This window comes from Anser brachyrhynchus (assembly GCF_964034855.1).
Source record: "Anser brachyrhynchus genome assembly, chromosome: 5".
Lineage (NCBI taxonomy): Eukaryota > Metazoa > Chordata > Aves > Anseriformes > Anatidae > Anser > Anser brachyrhynchus.
Window position 1 is genome coordinate 557037 of NC_137699.1, and position 27102 is coordinate 584138.

At 36.3% G+C, this 27102-nt stretch overlaps 1 protein-coding gene across 4 annotated transcripts in view; it reads right to left on the bottom strand.

Moving 5' to 3' along the window:
• Positions 1-71: 71 nt before the first annotated feature.
• The window catches only part of FAR1 (fatty acyl-CoA reductase 1), a 38049-nt gene continuing 11018 nt past the window's right edge, over positions 72-27102 (bottom strand). For 3 of the 4 annotated variants that reach the window (XM_080593419.1, XM_080593422.1, XM_080593421.1), the window contains exons 2-12: positions 25489-25683; positions 22186-22361; positions 19428-19607; positions 18220-18397; positions 17152-17196; positions 16935-17062; positions 16299-16366; positions 14621-14792; positions 6883-7012; positions 5052-5179; positions 72-2964 (exon numbers count right to left, since the gene is read on the bottom strand). In XM_080593419.1, coding sequence (XP_080449545.1) covers positions 2802-2964; positions 5052-5179; positions 6883-7012; positions 14621-14792; positions 16299-16366; positions 16935-17062; positions 17152-17196; positions 18220-18397; positions 19428-19607; positions 22186-22361; positions 25489-25677 — 1557 coding nt within the window. In that variant the 5' untranslated portion in view covers positions 25678-25683 and the 3' untranslated portion in view covers positions 72-2801. The remainder of the gene's footprint in view (positions 2965-5051; positions 5180-6882; positions 7013-14620; positions 14793-16298; positions 16367-16934; positions 17063-17151; positions 17197-18219; positions 18398-19427; positions 19608-22185; positions 22362-25488; positions 25684-27102) is intronic. The other variant, XM_080593420.1, reaches the window with a different exon arrangement.

The following is a 27102-nucleotide window of genomic DNA, read 5'->3' on the forward strand; positions in this document are numbered from 1 at the left end:
TTTATACATTTCAGTTATTTTCCACAAATTACACTAAAACCATGTAAAAATACAACAAACACTAAAAACACTTTTATGGGATTTGTTTATTTTTGGTTTACAAACAAAGGCACCCAATATTTCTGTTTGTCTTATAAAAGCTCACAGATTTAGCATTTGTTTCCAAACATGTGTTCCTATAGCAGAAAAACATTACAGGAAAAAGCAGTTTTTCCCTGGTCCCAAATTTAAATACCAGTAACTGTTAAGTGACCACGTTGTTTCTTGTTTCAACTGCTTCTCTTATTTAACCAATTAGAATACCTTCTGTAACTTGCTAGTCAGTATAGTGAATCGAACTTTCTCTATCAAAACAAAGTTCAAGTCTGTTTCTGACCAACATCCATTACGTGCAAATACTTACGAAGAAATGCAATAAAACAGGGTTCTGATATGGAAATAAAACATTATCTTCAGATAGAAATTTCACAGACTGACCACAAAAAACAGATGTAATAAGTGTGACACTGAATCTACTGTCAATTAAACAGAACGACTGATGAGCTTAAGATACCAATAGTCAACAGATAACCACAACCTCCAAAGAAAAAGGTGGGTTTCTAAACTGCCAAGTGTTTAAAGAGTAGAGGTTAAGTGTCCTTACATTTGAAGCAATCCTTTTCTTCAGTCACATTCAACAGAATAGATTCCTAAGTAGCATGGATCAGAAATAATCAATTAATTGGCTTCATAATTCCCAGTATTAACAAATCAACATTAAAAGTATCACGTGTAATGGTGATAAAGAACAAAAATTTTAAGTCAATTGCTTCACAGAAATAATTTTCAGAATATGATGCATTTTTTTTTTTTTTGCAAACTTCAGTCACATACCAACACGGGAAGAGGGATATCATTGGATTGTAGGCACCTCTGAAAAAAGTCTGCAGTGCAGGAATGCTTAAGCATACTTTCAGATCTAGTAAGATGCTTGGGGAGGTAACTAAAAATGTAGCATACCTAATGTATTTGTTAAAGTATAACATCTTCAGTCACAGAAGCCATAATTTATTTTCAGCCACAGTCAGGTCTCTCACACAAGGTGTGGTCCTAGACCTTTCAGGCTTTCCATCGCTAGCTTTATATATATACACACACAGGTCATTTTAAAAAGGAATTACAGCCTAACTACTTACTACAGAATACTTAGCTTCAACAAGGAAGCCATTATCTTTTCAAAATGATATACACCTGCATGAAAGGTGTTCTCTTTAAAGTAAGTTTCCACAAGAATAGCAAAATAAGTTCTTTACATACTTAATTCAAATAGGACGAAAAACTACCAAGGGCAAGTATAATGTAGCTCTTGAGTAATTAAGTCATTATTTGCCTTTCCAAGCAGATTCCAAGAACGTATTCACATACAGTATAAATAGATTTTAATAAACAAACACTGGGCAAGGGTGCTTGTCAGTGCATCAATTAGAGGAACAGTATTCTCAAATAGAATTCTGTGCAACCAGGAGTTTCAAGGAATCTTTATGTATTGCCTTAAATAGGGACTCAGGCTTTTCTTACAACTTGTTATTTGTCTGAGTTTTACCTACCAAAACAAATTACACAGAAAAAACAGTTTAAATTATTAGGTTTAAATCTGAAGAAATCTAAGTAATAGATGAAAAACTGTTAACATATTTGAAATTTTGAAGCAAGATGCCTCTTGCTCTGCTTGCCCAGTGAAACAAAAGGGTTTTATTGGGGCAGAGATGAGAGTGTGCTTATGCAATGGTCTATCCATGCATCAAATTTCATAGCTCAGTTTTTAAAAAGCTATAAATTCATGAAGTATTTGCTAACATTACTTAGAATTTAAGAACAGGTATCTCTCAATGAAAGCCTACAGTTTGTCCAACTACAGTTACCAGTAATACAAGTATCAACTAGGCATAATAAATACTTCTTAAATACATTTACCTTTTAAAGTCAGAAATGTAACAATCAAGTGCTGGCTCTGTATTCCCAACAAAAATCATTAAAAAAGGATGGTCAATGAATATTTCCCCCCTCATGGTAATGTTCCCTTTCATCTTTTCAATGATAGGATCAGTTCTGCTTTTGGAGAAGCAAATTGCTCATGCTGACAAACACAAATAGAATGGTGCCAATTTTGATCACAGAATTGAATCACTGAGTGCATTCTGAAAACCAGATAGGACAAAAGGCTTTTCCATAATGAAGGGAGACTTTTTTTTTTGCTTTTAAAAGCAAAGTAGTTACCATTATGACCCTACTTTGAGAAGGGAAGAAGCGGCAAAAGTAAAGACAAATTATAGAAGTCCTCCACTAGTTTTTCCAGGAGATCCACCAGCATTTATACACTTCTGAAACTCAAAATCCTTTGAAGTTTTAGGATTTCAAATAAATAGGTCAATAAACTAGCAATTACTATGACAATATTTACCTTCCTCAATGTGGTGTAAAAATTAAAAGAAAAAAATAAGTATGTTAAGGCAGATTTCAATCAAAATGTTCCAAATTGCACAGTTATGTTGGTCAGTGGTCTAAAACATTCTCTCCCCCCATGTCAATGAATTAAAGTTATTTAAATGCTTGTCTAACACCAGTTCAGACCAGCACTTGACCATTTTATTTTCTATGTCTTCTGGAAGATATGTAACTAACAGTACATATACCATACCATCTATTTTGCACTCCAATTTAAGATGAAATTATGCTTTTACAAAATATGAGATGACTACGTTACAGGCTTTGTGTAGTTAAACCACCATATGCATAGAAGCCCTAATGCTCAATTCTCTTCTTCAGTATCTCATAGTACTGGAGGCTCTGAAGTACGAGAGGAACTTGTAACACAGACTAACCACAAAGTACCAGATATTTCTTGCCATTTGTGATCTTGCAATAAAGATACGCCAGATCAGGATCACAAGAATTGTATTGAATCCATAGCGTATGTTCCTTAACCTAAGTGGGGAAAAAGAAAAAAAAACATAAAAGCCAAGGTACCAAGAACTACAGGGAAAAGAACATTAAAATAACTTCTAATGTAGAATTTAACTTGTTCATCTATTAATCTCAGGATACTTTATTAAAGTGGTATTAAGTTAGTGCATTAAGTAAGCTAGTAAGTTGAAGAACAAGCAGAGAAGGTTGAAGAACAAGCAGAGAAGGCCTTTTTGATTGTTCGCTGCTCAAAGAGAAACATGAAAATTCAGGAATAGAACCAGCCTTGTAGCTAACTACATATACAACTGCTTCATAGTTGCTTGGTAAACCCTTTGAATGCCAAGGTCACACACTGACTCACCTCAAGACAGCCACTCACCCAAAACCGGGCTAATTTCACCCTAGCTCCCTTCCAAGTATTTAAAATTACGTATTTGTAGAAACATCTATTACTGCTGACAAAAAAGTTTAAGATTGTTCCAGCTGCAAAGTTCATAGCCTCCATGGCAATTTTAAACTCCTTCCTTCTAAATCCTTTAAGGATTAGGAAAAAGGAAGTGCTGTTTTAGGGTATCTGTGATTTTTAGCAATCTTCTCATGTAAAAATGAGAAGCTCCAAGATGACTTGAAACCAGAATTTGCTCAGATTTCTTAAAAAGAACATGACATCTTTGGTTCAGTAGACCATAACAATTTGTATTTGAAAGGCAGCTCTTTTTAAGAAAATACTCACTGGCCTTACATTGCTGTACAGGCATACCGGGTGTTATTACAGCCAGGCCTTCCGTTACATAGGATGACCAGTTGCAATTCCAATATAAGACTATTTCTCATGTTATTTTGGCACAATCCTTTGTACAAAGAATGTCACTTGTGTTCAGCGCATTTCTGAACTGCATCTAAATCCAAAACTAGAAGGGGACACCTCTTCAGCTATGCCCACCATTATCAAAGATTATCAACTTTAAAGAGTATATTTGAGATTTTAAATTTATTCATTTTTTACTTTTTTGAAAAGAGCCACATCATAAGAGAATTCAGGAAAAATGTAGTCAAAGTAAACATACAAGGATATTCACTTAGTCCTCTAGATCCCTCACTTTTTTCAGTCTTTTTCTATCAGCACTAATTTTGTCAGTCAAGTCCTAGTCAAGATTCAAAATTAATCTCTGAAAATCCAGAAAACCTTCATTCCCATTAAAAATTGCCTGCAAACGTGTAATTCAGGCTTACAACACATCTAGCTGAAACCCATAATTTCTCACATACTCAGATTACTTTGTTGCTATACCATGTGTATATTACAAGCATGTATTACAGCTGTGTCTCTGAATATGCTATTGTAAGGTTAACACTGGCAAGTTTGGCCAAAATTCTCACTGAGATTGTGCCATGCTAATCTCTTTTGAAGATGACTTAGACCACTTTCCCTCAGGTTGTCAGCATAACAGATAAACAATATTGCAGAACAAGATAAATTGTTCTTTTTTCACTCTTTAAAGAGAAAAAAGAAAAAGACTATCAACTGTCTTTATGAATCGCCCAAGAATAAAACAAATGGAACTACGCCAGTGAAGCTCTGAATAATTACAACGCATTCAAATTGGAGGAGTTAAGCCACAGATAAGAGGCTAAAAGACTTCATCTTACAGCACCAACATCAAAGTTTCCTGCACTGAGGTGGAAAGTCCATGCCTGTTTACTTGCCTGTTTCCAGCAGTAATCTTCCCAAAAGAAAATTATTGTTGTATTAAACCACCGTAGTTGAACAAACCATTCTGACCCTGTATTACTGTGTACCTTTTTGATGTTCCAAAAAGCATACACAAGTAACATCAGAAACCTGGATTCCAGTATACACTAGTGATCAGAGCTATAGCCATAAACCCAGACATACTAGGATTATTAATACAGAGAACAAAGCAAGATCTACAAATGAAAGAAAGATAGCATCTGACTAAAGCATTAGAAAATGCTTTAGACAACATGCCTGGAATAGAAGAACTCTGGTGGAATTAAGCAAGTGCTATAAAGAACAGTAAATTATAAAATGGAAAAGCAAAACTTGACAAGGACAGAGAAACGAAAATAAGATGCACACTTACTTATTCAAGTGTTTCCGAGCTGCAGGGAGGCCAGACATTTCTTCATTCAGCACATATTTCTTTGTTCCCATGCAGTAGTTTTCCATGTATTCTGCCCAATGTAGTTGTCGAACATCAAAATTAAAAGTCTGCATAAAATAAAAGCTTTCATTATTAACTGCCAAGAAAGTCAATCATTTCTGATAAAGATGTAAAGAAAACAACTACCTTTCTATCAGATTAATTTTGTTGCAATGATAAATTTTTTGTCCTTTATTGTAAGAATGATTCACATTTAGATCCATCTGTGACCAAACCACCAGCTTCTCATACAATCAATCTCCTGCAAATTTCAACCATTCCATGCCTTGTTTTTCCTCTTGAGTAATATTCTTCCCTCAGCTTCCAAGTGTGCTAGTTTCACATTTCATCTCTCCGTAAAGAACTCTACTCTAGAAGTAATGATTTTCTGTTGTTTCCTTTCTAGCCAGGAAATAATTCTCACATGCTATAGAATAAGCACACTGCTCTGTATCAAGTTCACAGAGATGCAGTTCTTTTAACTGTGCTTATAGTTGTACCACTATGTTTTAAAAAGAGTCATAAGAATATCTACTGCGGAAGTTACTACGGTAACTTCACAACTTCAGTTTCTCACTGATGTCCATTACCCCCATCTCAAACAATACTACAGTACAGCAGCCAGTTAAGTCTCAAAGACAATAAAACCTCTAGCTCAGTTTCTGAACTAAATACTTAAACATTGCTCTGTAAGAACCTGCCTAATAGGACTGTTCTATGAAACTGCAAGCTAATAGAAGAGCTTGTTTACTGTTACTGCAAGTTTCACTCCTCTGTTGTTCCCAATCCCTCCTAGGTTGGATGTTCCCACTAAATGTCTTGCAGTGCTCAGAGGGATCAGCTTTGACATGTTAAAAGAGCAGAAAAAAATAATCCACTGAGCAGAGATGGGAAGTCTGATGCTTAACTACTAGGAATACTGTATTTAATGACATTTGAACAAGCTGATAGTGAAATGTCACCAAACAGGGCAAGTCAGAAATTGACTACAGCTTATGATATAAAATGTAGTTAGCAACAATAAATACACAGTTCCACTGTGTTTCAGAAAATAACATGCGTAACTCTGGAAAAACTATCAAAATCTGGGAGGAGGGGATGAAACAGCAGGAAGATTAAGATATTTCTTATGAGAAGTGTCATTCACTCTTACTCAGGTCCTCTATTCAACAACAGTTTTTGTTCTTCCTCAACCACCTTCAGGACTTTTGTCATCCTGCTTCTAGGTATGCTTCCCCACTGCATGGGGCAGTTTTAGTTCACAATGAGTGAGAGAATTTGAGAACAGGTAACTGTATTGCCAAAGCATGAAAAGCATACACAGAAGCTGTCACTAGTTTGAAACAAAAAGCAAACAAAAAAGCCCCTCAAAACCTACCTCCTGTTCCTCAGGAAAAGGAGATAGTGGTCAAGAAATAAAGCCTTGTTTTACTCATGATGCATGTAAAACCAGTAAGAGCTTGGCTACTTGGCTGACATATAGGACAACACCTGATCATGTATGATCAAGCCACCCTAAGAACCATCTTTTGTATACAGCCTCCTTCAAGGGGTCCTGTCCTTCCTCATCTCTGATCAGATCACTGATCCGGCTTACAACACAGCCCTGTACAGACACCTTGGCATACTCAAATGGCTGTGGCAGGATTATCCAGAACTGAGTTAATACCATGCTTAGTTCCACATTGCAGTAAGCAGCATTACTGATTCATGTCATCTTAGAACAGCAAGTTTGTATTTCACTTTGTCTCCATATCACACAGCTACTTACCTTTTTGTCTTCAGGGGTTAGCTGATTCATTAGCATAGTCATATTTTCAGTATTCCAGATCCAAGAATTGCTTGTAAAATATTCTAATAACATCATGGCCTTATGAAGACGTGATATTGTTTTCATCATCCTACAGTCCAAGGATGAGAATGTAGAGGTTACAGTGGTAAGTATTAGTTCAAACAAGTAAAACAAGAGGATTATAAGTTTTATAACCCCGCACCTCTCCTTCAACATAACCCATCCTACTCTGTATCCAAACCATGAAAAAAGTTATTAATACACAGAAATATCCTATCAGTCGAAAGTGAGATGTTACTGGACTTTAGCTGTCCAATCTTGATATGAAAGCAGAACTTGCTGGACAGCTTTTTTTTTTTTAATTCTACATTGGAACAGTAAGTTTCCTCTCTAAAAAGAGTGGCCAACAGAAGACAGCATTTTACCATCCTTTCTTTGTAATTTAGGACAGTGATACCTAACACTTTTCACTTCAGCATAACAAGCATCTAGTTGTACTGAACAATTTAACTTGATGAACATGTTTAAAATAGAGTTACACAGTGCAGAACACAGCAAGGAAGTAAGTTTCCCTAACTTTCTGGCACACTGCGCATGGCCATGTCTCTAAGAAAACTCATTTGTTATGGTCAGTAAGAGACCAAGGCTTAGAACCAGAAATACAGCTTTGCCCCCTATCCCTACTGTTACTGCAGCAAACAGCAGGTTCTATTCAATGGGCAGATAAACCATAGCATATCCCACTAGTTGGGTGATCAGTTCCAGGCTACTTCAAAATATGCAAAAATAACCTTCCATTATCCTTTATTATGCAGGGGTGACAACTCTGTAAAAATATCACAGAATACAGAGAAATTATGTTATAAGGATCAATTTGGGCAAATTTCCCTTTGATCAGAACACCTGAAGTAGACCCAAAAAACATGAGTTATCCACTCTTAGATGAAAGAATTTTCTTGTTGTAAAGGTAGGAACGTTGCAAGTGTTACAGAGCTACATATGATCACTCAGCTTCAGTAAGTACTAGGTAGTACTTACATGAAATGCTATTACATTTCTGCTTACAGGGCTTGAGCTATTTCCATCTCACAGAATTGCTTCCAATTTGATCCTTACAGCAGGGCACAATGGTCATTTTAAGCAGAGCACAGGGACATATAGGAAAAGCAAAGAAAGCAGAACAACCCAGCAGTAACAGGAAATGGCTTTCTGAAGATAAGTTTTGTTCAATAAAATACATAGCTGCAATATAACTCCCTGATTTTTCTCTGGAAGTTGCCTTGGTACATTCGTACTTGTAGGGGAGTCAGCACAATCCCAGAAACTCTTCCAAACATTTACATTGACTAATATTAATGACTGGTATCTCACTATGTAAGGCAATAGTGAAATTGCCTCTAAGTCTCATGAAACGGAGTATTACAAATGGCCAAGACCACTGAAAAAGCAATATGTATTTGAAGTACAAAAAATATGAACACTTCCTTAAAACCTTCCACAGGAGTATACTTAAAGAACTGTATTCCAATTTTAGACTAACAGTTAGTAGACATTCCTAGATGCTTTCAAATTAAACTAACACTCATTTACAGTTTCCCCAGCTGGGCAAGTTGGCTATACAGGAGCTTAGTTGGAGTTCCCGATTCAAAAAATAATTAAGAATGTAGACTGTGTCCAGTATATATCCAGTGCTAACAAGGCTGAACTAAACATCCAAAAAAAGGAATGATCCTCCAGCAACTGTCTTAACAGATGTAAGTCCAAAAAAGTCAAAAATATAAACTCAAAACAAAGAGCTCACTGGTCAGAATAGCCAGAAAGACAACTTAGTAAAATGCCCTGGATAACAATAATGCAAAATAGGACATGGCAGCTACATGCTTAGACACTGTGGATGCCTGTCCACTGACAGTCTTAAGTTTATTTAATGTAGTTGAACTTATTGTGCCTCTCCGGTTTGTTATGCTAAACTGGAAGAATAGCTGGATTCTAGTTGGAGTGCCTAGACTGCTTCAGTACAAGAAAACTTGCATCCCTGCAAAAAACTAAGTGGTATAAATGAAAATCTGAATAAGTGTAGATTTGGAGCTTGCTACCAGCCCCTGACATTATTTTTAGTTCTTTTTCTAAGAAGAGTCTCTAACCTTTGCAGGGAATCCTGCTGTCTCTACTTAGGGGTATGGTTTTAGAACACAGATAAGCCGATTTAAAAAACAAAACAAAAAACACACAACCCAAGTGGCTAAAGACAATTCTTTTACTTCAGCTGCAGATTCTGTCTCACATTGTATTTAGTGACTGGCAACAGAACCAGATAATTAAGTTCTTCATCAGAAAAGTGTGGTTTTTTTTTTTAGGATTAGCTTCTCATCAGCCAAAATAATCAAATGTCTCTACATGCTCTTAACTGCTAGATCTGACACAAAAGAAGTGACAGGAACATGTGGCAAAAGGAGGGCAGCTTCCTCAGTGACAACTTGGTAGCCTGCACTAAATCAACATGAAACTACGTTTCCCTCTCCCACCCGCTTTGCAAAAGAAAAGGACTTATGGTGACAACCTCTTATATTCAGAGATGTCAGCAATAAGTGTCATTTACTGGACACCTATTCTAGCAAACTAAGTTTTGTTAGAGAGATTTTCAAACTTTAATAGCACCACATTCCTCCTGCAAATGGAAATACAGATGACAAAGAAGAATGTGAGAAGTATGTAATGAGGCTTTCTCTCTCAGCCTGAAATTTATATATACACACTTGATAGCAGTTAGCTACAATTCTTCAATATCAAAACTATATATAACCAGTCAGTGTAATATCAAACACTGCATCACACCTTCATAAGCTTAGGACAGAAAAATCAGACCTGCTGATCATAAGGAGCTGAACACTAGCTGCAGTCAGCCAGTGTGACAATATGCAAGGCTTTCACCTACAGTAGGTATAATTTTGCCTCTACTAGCTAGCCCTTATTGCCATTAGCACAAAATACACACAAAACACAGCCAATCAAGAAGCACAGAGAAATTGAGTTTTAAGCAACAGTTAAACAAATCAAGTATCCATAAATTAGGTGGGCATGTTTCTGTAGCAGACAAAAAGTAACCTGGCTTAAGGTTATCAACACATTTTCAAGTCTTACGCCATCTATTGTTTCTAGGCTGAAAAGTTCTGAAGCCAATACAAGATATCCTTCAGAGGATCTGTGTTGTTAATACACAAGTCCTTGCATAAGCATTAGAGACAGTCGGAAAAAAAATTAAGATTCCTCCTAAGATATATGATACAAGTATTCACATTTGTCAAATGGTAAGTTTTTATTTAGCTGTAAGTTTTGAAGTATAAGACAAAGAGGAATTCTTTGTTTCTAGCAACTCTGTTGTTCCTGTAAGTGCAGAACTTTTTTCCAAAGTATTTGCAAGGGGAAAAATCAGTCATCTATTCAATGAAAGTATACTGTTCGCTCATTTCTGGTTTCTAAGACAGAGACTACGTCAAGGGTGCTTCATGTTAAGTTTTAAGAAGCTTTAACTGAATTGATCTCTTTATACCTCCCTGCACTCATCAGCTCTACCTCCTCTGTAGTTTAAGAAGCTTTTTAAGAAGCAGTAGCAGAAAATGAATTGCTGGAGAAACACATGAATTAGAGCTTCAATGTTTCATGTTACTTTCTGTTACAGAATCACAGAATGGTTGAAGTTGGAAAGGACTTCTGAAGATCTTCTAGTCCAACCCCCCTGCCAAACAGGATCACCTAAAGCACATTGTGCAGGATGGCATCCAGCTGGGTTTTGAGTATCTCCAGAGAAGGAGACTCTACAACTTCTCTGGGCAACCTGTTCCAGTGCTCTGTCACCCTCACAGTAAAGAAGTGCCCTGTCATATTCAGGTGGTACTCCCTGTGCTTGTTCTTCCAGAGTAATTGGAAAGACCTGCTGGGTGTATATTTTCAATGGCTTTAAGATTTCAAACGCACTGAGCTGCTTTTGAGAAGAGATGGTTCTGCTGTGATAAGTCCTGTGCAAAGTTACAGGCAAGAACTATGCCTTATATTAGACAATTAATAAGCTTTGCTATGCAACTAAGTACATATAGCAAGCTACTGACAACACTGCCAAACTTGTACAGTGAGAATTATCACCACTATTTATATAGAGGCATAATACTACAAAAGTCTACTTAAGTAGTTTAAAATATTAAATCCTCATTATGTCATTCAATCCTTATTGTACTTATTTCGATCCTTATTGTACTTATTCCATCTACAATGTTCGGAAGAATTACATGCATTATTTCTTCCTTCATTTTCCTTAACTCTTACTCAGAGAATTGTTAACTTCAACAATGTTTCACTAGATGCAAAAGCAATGAAAAATAAGTTCTCCATCTCACTAAAAGCTTTATCTGCTTCCACGAGTACAGTGTACCAGAACAATTTCATACTGCATAAAGATTTCAATAGGTTACATTTCCAAAAAAATTCAAACCCTTCAACAGAAGACTTAGTTTTTGTGTGTTTTTTTTTTTTAAATAATTATGAGCATATTCCTTTAGTTCTAAAGGGTTATAAAACCCAAGTAGTTCTATTTGCTAAGAGTTTCTCATATAGTGACGGTATAATATCCTGACAGTATGACAATAGTGCAATTCAACCTATGCAGCAATTTCACTGATTAGTTTTTCCTACATTATACGTGTAAGGAATGGTCTAGCAATTCATGTCACTAAGGAATTTGAAGGGTTAACATTGAGGCCCAGGTTTAGGTGATAATAGAACAAAGGGATTTTTTGAGAAAAACTGCTGACTACTGCACAGGATGTGCAGTAGTTTCTGACATCCGGCCAAGAGACTACCAAATAAGGAGGAAGGGGGAGCTGAAGGACGATTGAAAGGCAAAGTCTGGGAGGAAGACCATGAGCCTTCAACATGAACAACCCCTGAGAGACCACCAGAGACTGATACGCAGGCACCCCTGGGAGGGCTTCGGATTCCGGAAATCAATTATAATAACCCTGCCTCTTCTAGAAGTAGTAATGAAGATGTATTAGCCTAGGATCATAAAGATCAGCTGTCTTATGTAACAGGTGTGCATCTTGCTGGAGCAGAGACTCCCAGCACATCCAGCACTGTTTGCTTGCCTCTATTCGTTTAATAAATTGTAAACTTTGATTGCAATCCTATTTGGGACTCAGTCATTTATAACATATGCAATAAAGAGCCTAGAAATGTATTCAGATTCACAGACAGCAGACTGTGCTAACTTGACTTCATGTGGTCTACAATATTCAGATTTGCTTGTGCTGATTTCATAATTATTTTATTTTTTTTACTACACGGTCAAGTTTTTCATGCTAAATTGTGGTGCAGACAGGTCACATTTTAGATTAAGCTAGCCCTTCACTCAGAAGAGCATTATAACAAGCTCAAAAATCTGCAATTATGTTCCCAAGGCTTTAGAAGCTTCCTAGTGCATGCTACTTGGTAATTAAAACCAGAGGTCAACCAGACAGAATGACAACAGCAACAGCAGTACACCCCTATACTAGTGCCATCTCCAGCCTATCAGTTAAAGTAGGTTTCAAAGTACTTTGAGCCAGACAATTAGAAAAAAGCAGAAGAATAAAGATCTGGCTCAATTTTCTGCTATTATTAAATAATGCATGAAACCCATTAGGATTTAAAACTGCATGTCTCCTTTGCACCTCTATCAGAGTTTCCTTCTATTACTCTTTTAAAGAAAAGCTCTTTTTAAAAAGGTTTAAAATTAAAGAAAAGAATCCCTATATAATGAAAGCTACATTCCTGTAAGCGTGCTGGGCATCAAATTTAAAAAGTTTTAATTCCAAGCAACTGAATAAAGTGTGCTACAGTTTGCTTCCTTAGCAACTGAATAATCACTTTTTGATTTAGTTGAACCTCCCATCTTTCCTCCAAACCTGAAATCTTGTACATGATAGGAAACCTATTCAGCTGCTACTACATAAAACTAATTAGGAATACTCATAATTTATACTTCACAGGCCAGAAGATACATGTTTGATGTCACCTCTTGAACTAGTACAGACTAAGATTTAAATTGTGTTTGAACACTAAATAGGAACTCCAGAAAAAGCAAAAAAACAAGATTCAACGTTTCATGCCTTTAAGAGTGTTCTAAACAATGTGTTTATTTATAGCCTTGTTTTACTCCCATAGGTCAAATACTTAAAAGACTGGACTTCCAAAGACTGACATGATTCTGGCAGCATTATTTCCCATTTGGAAGACAGCAGGTTGATATTTGTAGTGTAATTATTTTTAAGTGCAAGTGATGGAGTCTTGACATATATCAGGGAATTTCTATCAGTTTTTATTAAGAACATTTTATATTGCAGAACCACCTAAAAAGCTAGGAATTCATGCTTAATACCTTCCTTTGATACATAGAGCTTAAATCTTTTCAATGTGGAGATAACTGCACAGGCACAGCTGTCTGTCCCTACTGTTGCTGTGAGTGCTATGCTATTGAGTAGGCTTGGAACAATGGAACCCAAGGCAGTTTAGAAGTTTTTGCCTGCAAACTACTTACATTGCTTCCTTTTATTGATCCAGTGCTAAGCAGTAAATAATTTTCCCCTCCTTGTAAGATAGACCTAGACTACAGGACAATGAAAGAATACTCACTTGTATTAATACACTGTCACCACAGTGGAGATTTAAGAGTCTGATGACGAATACTTTTGAAAACATAATACATGCAATGAGTTAAGATCATATGGCTTGGCAAATCTGAAACAGATTGCAGTGACATCTTATATTCTTTCTATGTAATCTAGTTTGGCCTATTTAGCAGAATTATGCAATTTTCACCACTTCAGAAGTTAGTCAGCTAGTAGTGTAATTATTATAAACTGAATGGAATGTTGAGATGATACAAAGTATACCAGATCAACCTGTATCATCTACAGGAATAACCTGCAGTTATTTACTCTGCCTCCCTTCCATTTTCAGTTTATAATAGCAACAACAATCTTAATGCCAACCACTTCCCTGAGTTTAATGACTGACTAGGATTCTGACCTGAGACACATCTTGGACAACATTGGTGAGTCAGACATTAATCTCTTAGAAATGCAGTCAATGGATTGTTATTGCTTATAGTTAGTAAGTCTAGATAGTACCCATGCCATGTTGTCTTCATCTCCACCACCTTATCAAAATATTTTTAGCCCTGTCCTTCTTACCATGGCTTATGACCTGTCAATCTGAGCAAAACATCGTGAAAAAACGCAGGCAATATATGGGAGACTGTGGTCCGACAGTGATGCAAAAGGGGGTTTGAACAAAGACTCATGCTAGGGTGCCTTACTGCACTGCTTAACGGATTTGTCGTGTAATTCAAATATAGGTGCTTTACTGTAGGAAAAGATAAGGATCAACATTTTAATTACTTATCATTCAAGAATGAACATAATTTTCTATATCTTGTACTCTGTTTACCTTGAATACTCAACCCCCCAAACAAAATATCCAACAAAAAACATCCTCATTTTTGCAAGAAAGTTTAAACTCACTTTGAATTCAATGACCTGCTCTCAGAGAGAAAAAAAAGAAATAGAAAAGGTGAGTTTTAGTCACACAACATTCAGGGGAAGAAGAAATCAATATACACCACAGTGTAAGCATAGCTTTGTTTAAAAGTAAGAGTAACAGAGAAGACAGAGCTAGTCACCATTACCTTGGGCTTCTTCCAGTAATCCTGAGGTAGATATCATACAGGAATGCTGGGGCCTTATGGCTTACAGCAATCCAGTAATGATATAAAAGGTGATTGGAAGTTAGATTAACATTGGGCCGTCTGAAGGCCTGTTCGAGAGGATTCCTCTTGAAAGTAGAAATTACATGGTATTCTGAGAAAGAAAAGTTGCGTAACAGCTTTGATAGTAACCATGTAAAGTTCAATGGTTTTCCAAGTACATTACAGCGTACAATATTTACTTTAGTATGCTATTTAAGTAACCATCCTAACTCTTCTAATAACCACAAAACCACAAAAACTAAAACAGCTATAAGCTTTAAATCTAAGATACTGTTAAACTGGTTCTTATTATATCAAAGTTTTTTATACCTTTATCTTCAGAATATTTTACTGTAGCTTTACTGTAGCTTCTCTTTCTGGTCTTCTTCCCTACCTTCAGTTGATTTTGAGAATTCACAGCAATTTCAGTTTATATAGCATGTAAAGCTATTTAAATATCCATCTGTATTTCATGAAGGCTATTCTAATCTTTTAAATGAAGAACACTTTAAAAAAGTAGACTGAGGACTTTGCAAGTATCTGAAGTGCATTTCAAGTTACATTCAACAAATTATCCATATTTAAGCTTTTCTAAAAAAAATAGTTAGGATTGGACTCCAGGTCAAACTCTCGTTGACAACTAAAAATTCTGTACATATGTATCAAAATTCACTTTATCTTTGTAATCATCTCTTGTAACTTCATTCCATTGCTTACAGGAAGTCTTTAAATACCCCAATTAGAATCGCAATATAAACGAAGCCAGCAACTTTCCAACTTCAGCTGAAGTGATAAGGCTTATAAATACAGATACATAAGACAGCAAAAGCAAGTAAAAGGGTGAAGAAAGTCGTCAGAAATAACAGGGATTTAAGCATTTGAGATAAAGAATAAAAATAATGATCTTTACTGAGAAATTATTTCTAAAAAAATGTAGAGCTAATTAACAGGTTTACCATACCAGCCCACTTGCATTGTTATTTATAATAAAAGTCTATTACAGAGCTCTTAAGATGTGGGTTACGTTTTAGTCAGGATATCTAAGATGAAAATAGGTGGCCACACCTTCTTAGAAGATTACTTTTCCCTCAGCATGAATAAAGGACGTCTCATGTAACCATCTAAAGATTAAGAGCCACCTCAACCAACAATTAACTGAAGCTAGACACAACAGAAAAGCTTCAAGTGCAAAACTTATCATACACCCTCAATTATGCAGCTGTATAAAGTAATCCCAATTTTGAGCTGTTTACCCATATATTTACAGGAAGGTTGGCATTAAACCTAACATTAGTACTGTTCCTCTCAGCAATGCTTTTCTCTGCACACTACCCACACTCTACAGATTAAGTTGTTGAAGCATCAAGCAGAAAAATCAGTTCTGCCATACTTTAAAAAAATTGAATTAAAAAAACAAGAACAAAATGGAACGATAACTCTACAAGGAGAGAAAATTAACAGAAGAGAATGAAAAAGCATGATGCACTGCAAAATTGAGTTATGGCTGTTATACTAATTTCAACTATAAAAATAAAATTTGACCTACAGACTATAGCCTGTGCTTTTATTACTAATCTTATTTTTCTATTAAAGCTCATAAAAAAGAAATATGTCTTACCAACTTCACTCCAGTGGAAAGGGTTGGTACCACCTGTTGTACAGTTATATACCATGATATTTCTTGGCCTGGAGGGGAAAAAGACCAAAGAGCACATCAGAAGACCAAAAAAACACACAAAACACATCAAAAGCCATATCTAAAGTTATCTTTACCCTCACCATTATTTACATAAAGCAAAAGTTGTCAGCCTCACATTAGGTTTTTTGCTTCCTGAATCCTTCCAGTATTTTAATCCATCTTTAACTACTATATATATGATAGTTTATAATTATAACTATGTATATATATAAACTGTGTGTATATATACATACATCAATGACAAAAAATGTATATATTTTTCCCCAGAGAAGGCTTTGCTTACATTATTTTAAGTCATACTGATTGCACTGAGGCCCAGGAAAAAAGGAATCAGGTATAGCTTATACAATAGTATCATAGGTGATGTCTTCCTCTTCATCGTCAAATGTTGGCCATTGTCCTAAGTTACACTCTGGTGGACTAATGCTGTCAAAACCTTAGAACCCTTTTGTCCTAGATGAACAGCAGGACACTGATTAGAAGTTCAACAGAAGACTGATTTATCAAAATGCACAATACCATCACTTCAAAGTACTCAGTACTTTCTATCATCACCTGCTGTACCTATTAACTCCAGAATACCAGGCTGCAGCCAGTGTCATATTGACAACAACATCTACTGGAACAAGATCTGCTACTGCACCGTTGGTAGCTCTCATTGTTCGAAGAATTCCTTTTCCTGCCTTAAAAGAGAAAAAAGACAAGACCCACCAGTAAAACACATGAAGCTTTGCTGCCTCCAAAAGGAAGAATCGTTTTTTTCATTACTTACAGCAATGAAGAGGCCACTAGGTCCATTGAAGTTATCAATCCATCCCTATCACAAACAGGTAGGAAGGAAAGGTTTTAGTTAGTGTAGTGAAGTCAACAGTTTAAAGTGAAAATTTGACAAGTTACCACAGGAGAGCAATACTAATTTCCATGTGTCTAAATGAAGTTCTTCCATAGTAACTTGTTATATCATCAGATTTTGCTACAACTCAGACATGAGATCCATCCGTAGCTTCATTGGCCCCTCCAAATGAGTAGCTGGCTTGCTTATTTCTTAGTTAATAAACCGCAAAGTATTTTCTACATAAATACATTATGTTGAAAATATTTCACTAGCTCACATCAACTCAGTTTAACAGTCAACAGCAGAACTGTTTATCTGTCTTTTTTTATTTTAATTTTCACATAAACATTTTCACTCAACTTCAATGCCAATGTTTAAACATTATATATTTAATTAAAATTTATACACTTACTGTCTGACATATATGTACATTGTACCTACTCAAAAAGGCATGTGATGTTAATGTATTTTTAAGTGCTTAAGAAATATTCAGCGTTGAACTGGAAAAGCTGTTTCAGCACTATCTCCCATACTGGAAGAAGCATATAGCATATATACTATATATCAATATAACAAAGTACATAAAACTTCTGCCATCTCCTGCCTTGACTAAAACAAGCGGAGTCCAAACATTTTTATGTCCTGCAGACCCCAGTTTCCTTAATGGTACTATTCAGCTATTGACACACCAAAGCACCTTGAAGAGGGAAAATAGATTAAATTACCTTTCTTCCTTCAAGATTCTGTATAACTATTTTGTGTGTAAAATAGTATCTCCCATTGGGACAGAAATGTATTGTTCTATGCTTAGAAGTAATTTATCCCCCCAAGCTTCCCACATACGAATGCTGTATTTGGTATCTTTTGTATGAGAGTTGTTACCCAGGAGCAGTCAAGCCACAGCTTTAAGTTTAAGAGATTTTCCTCTATGAAGGTCACTACATACACAAGCTGTCAGTATGTGCTACAGTTTACAGGCATGAGTCATGGGAAAACTCAACTTACAGGAAAAGGCTCCTTCCAGCTAGCACCAACAATAGATGGCCTTATAATGGCTGTGTTTAATTTTGCACCTTCTTGCTGTACTACATATTCGGCTAAGGCTTTTGTATAAGTGTAAGTGTTAGGCCTATCACCAATCAGTTTAGGTGTAATATCATTCACTAGGCCATCATCCATCCACCTACAAAAATAAAATAAGAGGCAAGTGGAAGTTACTGCATACTATTTTACTGGGAAAGCAAAGAAAAAAGGATAACCAGATAAATCAAAAATAATTCCACAATTAAAATACAATCTTTTCTTCGAAACACCACCCAGGAAACCAAACACATAGAAGTATTATCATTACCTCAGTTCATTTTTAATGCTTGTGCAATTACATCTATAATAAGTAGTAAAGTGTCTTCCTTACCTTGATAATTATGAAACTAAAAATGATTACCTTACAAGAGGTAAGATTTTGTATGACATGGAAGAAGGAACAGACTGATTTAGAGATACGATTATTATTATTAATTACATTACTCATCTCATACTTGTCCCATTTCACTTAGGACTTGACAACTACTAAATAAGACTACTAGATAAGATCTCAGGACAGCAAATGTACAGACAATACAGAACAAGTAACTTTCCCCTAGTAATATCCAATTTAAGAGTAAAAATCCATAGAACACAGGTATTCAGAAAGCACCAACATTAAAGACCTAACAGAACTGCTTGTACATTTTTGTTTCTGAGCAGTTAAATAATAGTATTTCAGTATATCAGACTCATCTTGCAATGGCCTTCGGTGGAGGTAGTGAAGGTTGCTGCCAAAGGTGAGCTGCTATCTTAGCTCTCTCTGTCCTTCACAGTACCAGCACCAGTACATTTGGAACAGCGCAGCTTTCTTCTGTTTGTTTTTAATAGCTCCTGATCTAGCTCCTCATAGAGCTGAAGAGCCACCAGTCTCAGCATACAGGAGGCTTCAGGAATAGCCTGGAGCATCTCCCTCTTTCAGCACTGTTCCACATCTAGCTCAGCTTAAAAAGCAACCATGAAACCTTAGACTATTTCCCTTACAGGAAAGGGTAGCATCAGCCATATGTTAGACCAACAGAACACCATAAGCCAGTTTCTTCATCTTTGTTTCTTAATCATTGTTTGGTACTTCATTACTAGGAAGCAAGTAGTTACAGACTGAAGTAACTTGATAAAACAACACATACTCAAGAGAATCCATCAGTTTCTTGGGATCAACAGGAGGTGGATAAACAATTTCCTCAATGTGTTTTCGATTGCAATATGCATATGCAGTTGAAACATGTATGAATACTTCTAGATTCGTCATTTGGTGTGCCAGTGAGAGGAGCTGTTTTGTGGAAAGCACATTTAACTGAACAGCATCTCTGTTGATTAAACAGAAACTTGATTAGTAGAAAGCAAAACAAAAACAGCAAGCAAAAAGAAATAACTGGTCAATCCCCTAATTCTTTCCTAAATGCTTCAGTGGTGGGTGTATATACAGTAATTCTAACATTCTGAACCCCTTCTCCTCCACCCCCCAAAAACACTATGGACAGTAGTATCCTAACCTTCTACTTAAAAGATGACACATTCCACCTAGAAATTTCTCTGTGTTCAGGATAATTTTCTTAAGTTTCACCTTGTTCTTATTGGCATCCTCATGCTCCGTTACTAAACAGGCAAAGTCAGCGTACCTTTGATCTGCTCAAGCTAAATTCTAATCCAGTAAGTGTTTCCTAAAGTGTGATGGAACAACTGCAAAAGGACACATAGCTACCAAAGGATACAGATGCCAGTCAATTTTAACAGCAGCTTTGAGCTTCCTAGGTCAAGACCTCAGAATGAAGGTTTAGGGTGCTAGCAAATTGATCTTCATGTAGGATAGCACAAGACTCAATAGTACAACAGGATTACAGGAAGGCAGAAAAAGTGAAAGGAGGAAAAAAATCAAGATCCACACTTTCATCCCTCCAACCTGACTGCTTCTCATTAAAATAGACTCCTTAAATACACTGGAGGAGACAAGGTGTATCTCTACATTTTGCACTGTATCAGAATACAGCTAATGGACCAACTGCTATGATGATTTGTATGTATTTCAGACCTTCTCTCCAGCCTCTAAAGACTTATTAGAAGCACTAGCCTTGTTTACAATTTACAAATCAACTAAGTTTTAAGAATACTGCTAAATAAAACTTCATCAAAATCTTTGCATTGGTGTTACAGTTTAAGGCTTCTTTATCACACATTATTACTAAAACATTAGCTGGGCAATGGACAAGGAACCCTTGTCCCAAAGCAATTAAGTCTAGAAAGTGTTACCTCGGAAAAAGTTACTTTATCTAAAATAAGGGGTTTTTAAGTCTTCAGTGCTTCTTTCGAAGAGGTCAAAGGAAAGAAGTTCATAATCATAGCTGTAAGCATCATTTTAAGATATAGAAACACACAGCCAATACAAATCAGGAAGGGTTCCAAAATAAGCCAAAAGTATTTTGCTTTATTCCTATCACTGACCCTGAGCTAAATACTTTGAACTTTACATCAATTAATTCCATTAATAAATATATGAAGGCTGCTGTGATATTCAGATTTGTAAGATTCCTCTAAAAAAAAAAAAAGCCATTCTAGCACATCTGCTATGTGCTCCGGCCTCAAATCCTTCCCAAGAAACTGATTTTCTATTTTGCTAAACAGTGTACTAGGCCCTCCAGGAAAGTGTAAACTGCCAGAAGCTTGCTGTATCAAGACCTTTCCACCAGTTTTTCCAATCGCATTTAAGTCCCTCTAGACTTTTAACAGGCTGGCAGTTCTCTAGCATTGAAGGTCCATGAAACAGCGATAAATATGGGCTACCTTATGTCATTTCAGTATACAGTACAGCACTCAGAGAGGCAATGCCAACATGTTAAAAACTCAAAATATTTCTCAACTCAGATTTTCTTTACTTAAGAGTCGCTTTACATTCATAAAAATTGGAGTTATTTTTCAAAGTCATTTCTCCAAATTGTTTATTAATTCTAGTGGTTCAACACTAAATCAGGTCATTTTTTCTAAAGAGCAAATATCTTTTCTTGCTTTTGTGAATCCTTTTTTGTTTATTTCCTTAATAAACTTTGCACAAGATGGAAGTTATTCATTTGTTAGTTTTAAGCTTTCTCCCTCTGCACCTAATTCTCCCTACACCCTCCAATGCAAACTTGCATTCTTCTTACTGGAGGACTTTCTGAAGGCTGAGCAACATTTAATTCACTATTTGTTCATCAAGTAAAGAAAGCAAGTACTAGAGCTTCCACCCCACCCCAGTTTTGGGGAAAAGCCATCCTCTAAACACATACGCTTGCTTTCTAACAAGGGGAGCTAAAGGAATAGTTTGTGTTCTCTTACACAAAGAAAGCTCCGATATAAGTAGTGAGCACAGTACATACAGCTACACACTATTTATACCTTCTTCAGCCATCCCAGAAATCAGAGCAACACGTGATGTTAGGAAGACTTGGAAAAGCAACATGTTCTCAAGTCTCTCTCAACAGCTTCCCTTCAAAAAGGGCTTTGAAATTCAGGTACAGGAATTTAGTAAAAACACTAAAGGGCCTATAACAGTACAAAAATCATTTATTTTGCTTCTAAGCACCAAGAATAGATGTCTTTGCCTAAAGCTTTAAAAAGATGTGATTTTTTTTTCCATGTCAAATAGTGTATTGTAACTGCTGGCAAAGCAGGTTTAAATACTGTATCTTCTGTCTTTTTATGAAAAGCAAATGAACACCCAATAGCAAGTTTTAGGTAGGGAGAAAAGGTTAATATCAGAGGGGAAATCATTAAATTGACCAGACACACAAAAACCAAATGAGATTAGTAATCAGCCTGAATATTTGCAAGATTTTGCAGACACCTGATTTACCCCTTCCCTCTGAATACCATCAGCTTACCAAACTAGATAGTACAGTATTTTAAACTCACCTTAGCGTTTCATTAAATCTGACTGTAGCAGCACAATGAAATATAATATTAATGCAGTCTATAAGTTTTTGTTTGATTGGGCTACTAAGGTCCAGTTCAGGCTGTGTAAGTTCACTTGTAATTACTATTATTTTTTCTTTGAAGTCAGGCTGCTCCTCTCTCAACCTGTCAAAGAGCTGTCAAAAAAAACAGGACTAAAAATTCAAACTAATAGCCAGTGAAGATAAAAGCACAGGTTTTATAAGTGAAGATAAAAGACATTTTCTGCCCACATATAACTATATTGCCTTATTTCTCAAAATCAGTACTGTTAGGATAGTGTTTTAGGTGTCCTACAACATGTTACTGACTTACCATGAACATATTCAGTGAAGTTGTTTGTATGCATTTTATCCCAAGCAGTGAAAACAGAAGTATTGCATGCGTTGCACAGAAAAGCAGTGAGATTTCAATGTATACTTTTAAAAAATTTTTCTAATGCTCATGCCTATCCTTAAGATCAGATCTCTCAATGTCAGAAGAAGCTATTAGACACCCAAAATTAACACAATTTTCAGTAGCAGTCTAAATAGCGTTATCTTTTCTTTCAACAGGGGAAAGATGACAGCTTAGCCAGTTTCCAAGGTAGATGGTGTATTCAGATTCTTGCAAACCTGCACAAGTCATTCTATTTCTTAGATTTAGAAAGCTTTCATCAAACTTGAAAAAAATCCAACCATTTAAGAAAATCCTTGACTTGTGCCAGTTCTGGGGAACTTCCAGATTAAAAAACACAACAAAACATCTGTTTCTCTGGCCAGTTAAGAAAGAAAAAGCCAGCATTGAAGGCTTCTTGCGGTATTAGAACATCTGAGCAAATCTTACTCATTTAAGAAAACCTTACCCACAACTGTGTTAACTGCATTCATCATATACCCTCTTAATTAAGTGGATTCTAATCATGCAGCTTAACACACAGCTAATCAACATGCAAGTTTTCCTGAGCAAAATACTATGGGACTGAAATAAAACACCTATTTTTTTTTCCTTTTTAAACCAGAGCAAGCCCTTCTTAATTGCACATGTGCCAATATTTTATAGTGGTAACACTGCAGTGAGAACAGGGGACATGTCCAGTGGTACAAGTCTTAGACTGACCTCCAAGTATGAGATTTCACCTTAAAGGACAAAGTTGCCAAGGCAGCATTTAAAGCCTGTGATTTTTAGTTCACATGTTACAGCAAAATAGTGCTTACTTACCGGTTGGAAGCCTTTTGTCATTTTTAAAACAAAAATGTTTTTACTCAGAAGAACGTTGCCTGACTCTAGCATACTGAAACCACTGCCCTTTAACCATACTAAGATGTGTGACATGAATTATAATAGAAAGCAGTCCCACTGATAAGCATTTAAAACACACAGAACCAGTATGGTGTTTTTAATCTGTATGTTCTGCTCCTTTTCACATGAATAGCCATACATTCTTATCGCATTACTCATACTAGCACTAACACCAGTACAAAAGGGAAGTAAGAACAAACAGCTAGAGCACATGCAACACATGACAAATTAACATAAGAATTAGATATCTGAAGTCCAATAGAAACAGAAACCTCAATTTTTTGGGGCTATTTGCAGACCAGTTCATCTTAACTATTGCATTGACCCACTTAGACTAGACTCTTCAAGAAAGAGAATGCCCAAGCATCTGTAGAACCAATTAATGGGCCCATCTAAATTAAAAAAAGTTAATGGCAGGGCCCTTACAAAGGACAAATCAAGACAACAGGTCCCATTAAAAATGTTTGGTGTCTTTTGGAGGCATCCCAGTTAATCTATACACTTTCAAACCTATTTTGCCTAACCATGAGATAAAGACAGAACATCTGGTTTTAGCTATCCCCATAGATAGTTGGGGAACAGCATCCACTTACACTCTTACTCTAGGGACTAAGATGTAGGACTATCTCAAGCACCAGTTCTTTTTAACAGGACATCAGATTTGAACTTTTTCCAGCAATAAATGCTCACCCAGATTCAAAAAACACATCAGATTGTTCTATCTGAGCACAAGTTAGTATAGGCTATAAGCAGAAGATTTGGACCGAAATGTAAAAGCCTCTTACAAGACATGAGCTTCCCAAAAGCTACATACAGGGGCCTGAACTTCAGCAAGGCTTAAGTCAGCCCAGACTAACACTACTCTCCCCTCTGCCTGAATACTATCCACTTTTTACTTGGGTAATAGTGTATACAAAGGATGGACTGAGAAGCTCTTCCTTTCTCCTTTCGGAGTTCAGTTTGAAATTTTGTTTCGAGAGTAAAAAACTGACGACTTCATGTACAGAATTTGAAACTGGATTTTAAGACAGAACCCTGATTCTGCTGCATTTTATATGACATGGTACTGAACTGCAAGCAGATGCTTTTGGGCAACGAGCTAGAGTTTTGACAAGGTTATCGAGAAGAGTTTATTAGTGACAAAGCTATCTTCTCATCTGCTATAATCTTAACCAGTCAAGAGATGTAAGGAAATTCAGAGTCCTGCTTTAAATAACTTACCTTCTCCTGTCCTAAATGCAGTCATGCTCTTACCAAGTCCCTTTAAGCACCCTCTAAGCACACACTTCGAACAGACCATACTGCATCTGAACACATTTCCTAAGCCTGAAATATTAAACTGCCAACCCTGCCATCCCATAAGAGAAGAAGGCATAAATAGGAATAAACAAACTCTGTTTTAGCAAAATTTATGCTAGAGATCACTCCCCTTCCCATTATAAATGGGACACACCATATTGGAGAGAGACGCAATACTGATAGACAGTTCGAGCTATTTAAACACCCTGTTGAAAACATATCTCCTTGCATACTGGTAGATCCAACAGCACATTCAAGAGAAGTGAAGCACTAAACCTCATCTTACAGAAATGAAAATAAGGCACATGGAGAAAAAGTGACCTGAGACCCTCCTAAGAAGGGTCTTAATCTAGTTTTACAAGTCTCAGGCCACACTACCTTTTGCACTTGATTACACATTCTCTTAACAAGTTTTAACTCAGGTATTTGACTTCTCAATCCTACATTACAGCTGAACACCCTCCTTCTAAATTAAATACAGAATAATTTTCCTTTACTGGACTTGCTAGAGAATAACAGTTTGAAAAGCCGTCACAAACACTGCAAGATCTTAGGTTTAGGATTTCTGTTAGAACAAAAAAAGTAACAATATTTTGCTTTAGGCAAACCAAAGTTGTTTCCATTTCATTACGTGAACAAGATACAGAATGACAAAAATGCACTTTGTGAGCACATGATACATACCTTACAGCTGGTTATTTCCTGTATTCGTGCTTCAGGTGTCTGCCCTGATTTGTGTCTTACCAATACATACACCGCTTGTACTTTAGGACAAGATCTGAGCAGCTTTTCCAGAAGCACTTTTCCCATGAAACCTGTAGCTCCTGTCAGGAGGACATTCTTTCCTTCATAGTATTCAGGTATGGAAACCATTATGACCTTAAGAGAAGTTAAAAAAGCAAAAATATATTAATGAACCTCTAGGAGCTCAGATTTGCAGAAGATACATAAACTGCACAGATGTAAACACTGAACTTCATACCCGAAAGAAGCTTTTACCTGACTTTTTTTTTTTAAACCTATAACCAGTGCCTGATGTCTTTTTTTTCCCACCAGAGTCTAAAGAGTCCCACAGGGTCAGTACAGTCATTCTAGATCTTATTGTAAATTGTCTCAATTAATAGTTTCTTTAAGGAATTGGACATCCACCCCATTTAATTAGCTCAATTTTTAGTCTATTTTTATCTGTGTGCATAGTCCTTTAAGACTAAGTGGCTGTTCCATGTAAACAAAAGGTCATATCATTAAAATATAATCACAAGTAGATACTTCAAATATGTTGACACTGGCCCTGGCATTTTTGCCTGAGTGAGCCAAGTCCCCTGTCAGTATTAGGCTGAGCCTTTCTACAAAGGATGCTATGTCACAGAGAAGGTAGTCGGTTGTTAGTTGCCTGGCATAAGATCTGTTGTTTTTTCTATTGATTACAAAAAACACATTTCCACAGATGATACAAGGTTCTAATCTTTTCATCAATATAAAACTTATCCAAAAAAAGTATTAGAATTCTCACGCAGAATGAAGATTTAAATATGCCTTCTAATGAAGCAAAGAGAAAGGAATTTTTACTCAAATTTAGCACAGAGCTCAAGTGGTGTAGGGTTGTTTTTTTTTTTGCTTCAGTTACTATAAAATTCTTATTTCTCTCCCCTCTCCCAGTCAACTGTTTGGGGACCATATCTAGTTCTAGATTCTAGAAACTGGAACAATTCCTAAGGATAAATATAATGCTCTCTCACATGACCTTAATGACCTTTAGAATTCAATCTGCACCTCAGGCCAACTTCAGTCCATTCTGTGCAGTCCAATACACTAATGTCTTCACCAGAACGTTAAAACAACTTTACTGTACAGGACCACAGAACATGGCTATAGTTCCATGATGGTATATTAATCTAATTAGACTGTCATAAAAAATAACAAGCTGATATAGTAGAATTAGAGGGTGGTGAGGCACTGGAACAGGTTGCCCATAGAAGTGTTCAAGACCGGGTTGGATGAGGCCCTGGGCAACCTGATCTAGTGGGTGGCAGCCTTGCAACTAGATGACCCTTTAGGTCCCTTCCAACCCAAGCCATTCTACGATTCTATAAAGAATATTTGTGGTCCCCCATAGCAGATCTACGAAACACTACCAGAATGGACAGACTACATAAAAAACATGGTTTAAAAACAAACAAAAAAGTCCCCCTAAACAAAGGTGGAGATTGTTTCTTAAGCAAAGAAGAATTTCAGTACTGAATACCTGAAGAGGATGATAGCCTTTTTTCACCTACCACCCAAGAATACAGGGATGCA